We start from the raw sequence: 4,969 nt of genomic DNA, 5'->3' as shown, positions 1-4,969 counted from the left end.
GTAAAGAACCTTTTGGAAAGGGGGATACTGGGGTCATTGAGGTGGATGACCTAGAGGGCGCTGGGGGGGAACACACCCTCGTTTCCGTCGAATCTCCATCATCATCCAAAAAATCAAGAACAGTCTGAGGGGCTAAGGGTGCAGGAGGCCGTCCCCCGACGGGGAAGGAAGTTGGTGGGACGTCGCTGAATGACGAGGTTATGGAATCCTTCTGGCATTCGGAGTTCGACATTCGTCGGTAAGTATTTTTGAGTGCCTTTTAGTCGATTTTCTTTATCTGTCTTGGGCGAGAGGTGACTTATTGCGGTCTGGCGGCTTGTAGGTACATGAAAGAGCAAGTGCCATTTGCGAAGGTTGATGTTGAAGCTGGGGTAAAAGCCAAGTGCAGCGACTTGGTGGCCGACATTGGCACTGCTGCCTTGAGGACCTTGCTGTTGAGTCACTGTCTAGAGGTGAAACAGGATCTGGTGGAGAAGAAGTATAAAGATGGAGGACGTTGAGAAGTGGAAGCACAAATCCACCGGACTAGATGGCCGCCTGAAGGAGGCGTTGAAGGATAAAAAGGCCGCTGAAGACGCTCTGGAAGAAATGAAAAAAGCAAAAGAGGAGGCAGAGGCAGAGAGGGACGAGGCTAAGTCTGCTTTGGAGAAGTCGGAAGCGGCGGTGGATGAGGGACGGCGAGCTCTTGCGCTATACTTTGAAAACGGCTTTAGTCGTGCTAAGGAGCAGGTGCTTTTGTTCAATCCTGACGCCAAACTGGAAGAGCTTGATCCTTTTAAGGTCATCATTGATGGCGAGCTTGTTGACGATGAATGATTCATGCTAGTTCTGATAATTTAATGGTTTTGTATCTTAAATCATGGCGACTTTCTACAGCGCCTTCGTGAACAATTTAACGTTTTGTTTTCTGCCTTTTGGATTTTGTATGGGAACTCTTTAGTTTTTAAATCATGATGTGCTTTGATCATATGATCGCACTTGTATGGGTCTGCTGTTGGTTTTTATTTTATTGTCTTTATGTTGCGTGATTTCCCTCTTGATGACGATGCGTTCTAGTTTTTTCGAGGTTTGAGATTGTCAAATTTTATTGAAACCTTTCTAAGGTTAACGTTACGTTGATCAAAATTATGCGAGCCCTTATTTGGGCGACTATCAGAGCCCTTTTAGGGTTGATGTTAATTATCTACGTCAGAGCCCTTCCAGGGTTGACAGAACTTTCAGTCGAACCCCGCCAGAGCCCTTACAGGGTTGGCGTTTTGGGCGAGCATCAGAGCCCTTACAGGGTTGAAGTTAATTATCTACATCAGAGCCCTTCCAGGGTTGACGGAACTTTCAGTCGAACCCCGCCAGAGCCCTTACAGGGTTGGCGCTTTGGGCGAGCATCAGAGCCCTTACAGGGTTGAAGTTAATTATCTACGTCAGAGCCCTTCCAGGGTTGACGGAACTTCCAGTCGAACCCTGCCAGAGCCCTTACAGGGTTGGCGTTTTGGGCGAGCATCAGAGCCCTTACAGGGTTGAAGTTAATTATCTACGTCAGAGCCCTTCCAGGGTTGACGGAACTTTCTGTCGAACCCCGCCAGAGCCCTTACAGGGTTGGCGTTTTGGGCGAACATCAGAGCCCTTACAGGGTTGAAGTTAATTATCTACGTCAGAGCCCTTCCAGGGTTGACGGAACTGGCGAGCCTGCATTAAAATTTTTTGACAATGACATTTCATGCAATAGTAGGAGCTAACAACTTTTGAAAAAAGGAGAGGGCGCCTCGTTAAAAACCCCTGCCCTTTCAGAGGAAAAGAGTGCTACCCTAACCTTCTGTTTATTCAATTTATTCAAAGAAATCACAAGTCATAGTGGTGGTCTTAGGCCAGCCTTATTCAAAAAGATGATAAACTACGAAAAAAGGAAAAGAAAAGCGAAAAATCAACTGTAATAATGGCATAGATTAGCTATATTCCAAGTGCGGGGGACAGCTTCTCCGCTCAGTTCTTCCAATTTGTAAGCTCCATGGGAACATTTCTCTCGAACTCGATACGGGCCTTCCCAGTTGGGGAACAATTTTCCTATCCTTGTAGGGGCTACCACTTGCTTTAATACGAGGTCGCCCTCTTTCATTTCTCTGGGCGCCACCTTTGAGTTGTAGCGGCGAGCTGCTCTTTGTTTGGCGGCGAATTCTCTTATGTGAGCTTGCTCTCTCACCTCATCGATCACATCCATGCTAACCGCGAGACCTATCTCATTAGCTTATTCAGAAAAGGTAACTCATAAATTTATATGGTGGAGTCGTAAGAAGTAAAACTGTAAGAAGAAAAACTGTTTGCCTGCGAAACAACAAGTTAGATGAATAAATATAAATCTTGGTACCTTCTTCAGAAAAAGTATCTCTCCGCCAAGTGGGGGTATCAATTTCTACTAGGAGCATGGCGTCTGTGCCGTAGACCATTGTGAACGGCGTGTCCATTGTCGAAGAGTGTGGTGTAGTGTGGTAGGACCATAGTACCTGTGCTTATGTTGACCAGGGCGACGTTCATACGCATGGCACATTTTATTGGAAGTTTGGAGAAATTAAATTGAAAGTGTACTTACCTCATGAAGCTGTTCTCCCTAGAGACTCTTGGCGGCCTCCAACTTCTTCTTGATGCCGTTGAGGATGACCTTGTTGGCTGACTTGGCCTGCCCATTAGCTTGCGGGTGTATTACTGAGACGAACTTTGTCTGTATTCCCAGGTGTTTACAGAATTCTATCACGGATGAGCTTACGAATTGGGTCCCATTATCAGATACTATGAATTTGGGTAGACCGAAACGGCAGATGATTTTCTTCCAGTAAATTTTTTTGACTCTCTCAGCTGTTATTTTGGCGAAGGCTTCTGCTTCAATCCACTTAGTAAAGTAACCGACTCCTACTATGAGGAACTTCAGTTGTCCTGGGGCGAGAGGAAAAGGTCCTACAATGTCAACTGCCCATTTATGGAAAGGCCAGGGGGAGTATACTGAAGTAAGTTCTACTGCTGGGGTGTGCTTTTTATCGGAGAATCTTTGTCATTTGTCACATTTCTTGACGAAGTCTGAGCTGTCTTGGAGCATGGTGGGCCAGTAATATCCTGCGCGGAGGAGCTTTGCAGCTAGAGCTCGCCCTCCTATGTGGCTGCCGCACACGCCTTCATGAACTTCGAGAAGCACCAGGTGGGTGATGAAAGTCGTTCTTAGCATCAAACAAGATAAGTATTTGTGTATCGTCTCCACAGGGAATAGTGCGTTATCAATGACAGTTTAACATCAATTATCATTCCAAGTATTAAGAGTACTTGTTTGTTTGAATTGAAATGTAACTAGCTAAACTAATTGCAAAAAGTAAAAGTTGAGATAAATAAGGATTGAAACTTGTTAGGAGTAGCGTTCCTTAACCAAGCGTCACACGTAACCTAATGATCCATACGAATTCTAGCTTTGTAAACAACATTATCACAATCAATTCTAAACTATCCTTCGTCTCCAAAGTGATATAATTAACTCTAAGGTATCGTTTAAACATTCGTGTCCAAATCCCTTAAACGGTAACAAAGTCGATCAAATAACCTAATCGACCGTGTCCAGCCTGATTAAGTATCCGAAAGCATTTAACTCTTGATTATGGTGATTATCACAAGATTAACAAAGATGTCAAGTAAGTTAACCTAAGATATATTGCTACTCTAGCTCTAGATTCAAGAGTTTGTGTCCAAAGCATCTTGAATCTCATTGAAAGCATTAACACAAGAATAACAACAATATTGAATATAAATTGCTAGAACCATATATTGCAAGATCAAAAGATTACATGTTTAGCAAGGATCAAGTACCTCTCATCCCAACAAAGGGTATTTAGCTACACATCATCATGGAAGCCTTGCAAGGATGGAGTGAAAAGGAAGGATTCATTACACTTGTGATGTCTCGACAAAGAAATAAAGATCCAACTTCCAAAACCACTCTCACTCTATGAAGAACTACCCTATTTTCTCTCTAAAAATATCTAAAGGTGAAAAACTAAGAAGAACTAGAAACCCTAGATATTTCCTAAGATATTTACCAAGAATAGCAAGTGGGCTATTTATAGAATTCCCACTATGCTTGAGCTCGCCTCGCGAGCAGCCTTACTCGCCATGGCGAGTTATGTTTCCTTCACCATTAAGATTCTGCCACGTCACCCTGGGAGGGTCAAACCGCCCTTACTCGCAACGGCGAGTAGCTCTGCTCGCCTCGCGAGCAAGAGGGTGCTCACGGCTTTTTGGCTTGAATTGATGCTCGCCACTGCGAGCTGCTGTGCTCGCCTCGCGAGCTGTGTAGTACTTGCGGCCCTTTTGCACTTTTCTTGGCTTTTTCATGCTTGCTTAGTGTCTTGAGGTCAAATCCTGCACAATTGGGTAAAGTAAGGCAATTAAAGCGTAATAAGGCAATTATCACTTTTATCTCGGCTTTTCCCTAAATTACTTGCAAAACAAGTAACAAAAGTTCTTAAAATATAACATGAAAGTATCACTTCCTAGCACTTATCAAACTCTCCCCAACTTAACTCTTTGTTTGTCCTCAAACAAAAGATTGAAAATCAAACAAGTTAATAGAACAAGACACAAGTACAAAAGGTTTTTGAAAACATCTTCAGATAAATGATTTAAAAGTGAATGCGCTTGCAAGTCTAAGTTTCCAATTAATCTAAAATTCTACTACTTACATGAGATGAGTCCTAAGTACAAAGTTCATGTCAAATATTTCAAAACAATAATACATTTATTTACGAACCACACCTAACACACTTCTTTGAAAGTAGATAAACAATTGAAAACAAATCAATGAGGGTTATGAACACACATCCGAAAATCAAGTTAACATTCCAATCAAGTTATGTGTCCATCCAAATATCATTTCAAAAGGCATAAAAACATGGATCAAAAGGTCTTTGAGGGTTATAACTTGGCTTGGCTATAAAAGAAA

The 4,969-nt window shown here is 42.9% G+C and overlaps 1 protein-coding gene across 1 annotated transcript; it reads right to left on the bottom strand.

The window, feature by feature from the left end:
• Positions 1-1,918: 1,918 nt before the first annotated feature.
• LOC146935126 (uncharacterized) lies at positions 1,919-2,456 on the bottom strand. The gene is made up of 2 exons (XM_085757900.1): positions 2,360-2,456; positions 1,919-2,226 (listed from the first exon to the last, which is right to left on the bottom strand). The coding sequence occupies exons 1-2, from the start codon at positions 2,454-2,456 to the stop codon at positions 1,919-1,921; spliced, it is 405 nt and encodes a 134-aa protein (XP_085614026.1).
• Positions 2,457-4,969: the final 2,513 nt, after the last annotated feature.

Source organism: Medicago sativa, chromosome 3 (genome assembly GCF_051527215.1).
Source record: "Medicago sativa cultivar Bolivia chromosome 3, Bolivia_mono, whole genome shotgun sequence".
In the NCBI taxonomy this organism is placed as follows: Eukaryota; Viridiplantae; Streptophyta; class Magnoliopsida; order Fabales; family Fabaceae; genus Medicago; species Medicago sativa.
Note: the sequence above shows the minus strand (reverse complement) of the source record. Positions and strands in the feature narration are given on the sequence as shown.

Excerpts from the sequence above, each read along its gene's own strand:
- LOC146935126 (XM_085757900.1), bottom strand. The coding sequence starts at position 2,456 with ATGGACACGCCGTTCACAATGGTCTACGGCACAGACGCCATGCTCCTA. Across the intron at positions 2,227-2,359 it reads AGATACTTTTTCTGAAGAAG|GTCTCGCGGTTAGCATGGAT; the intron begins GTACCAAGATTT and ends CTAATGAGATAG.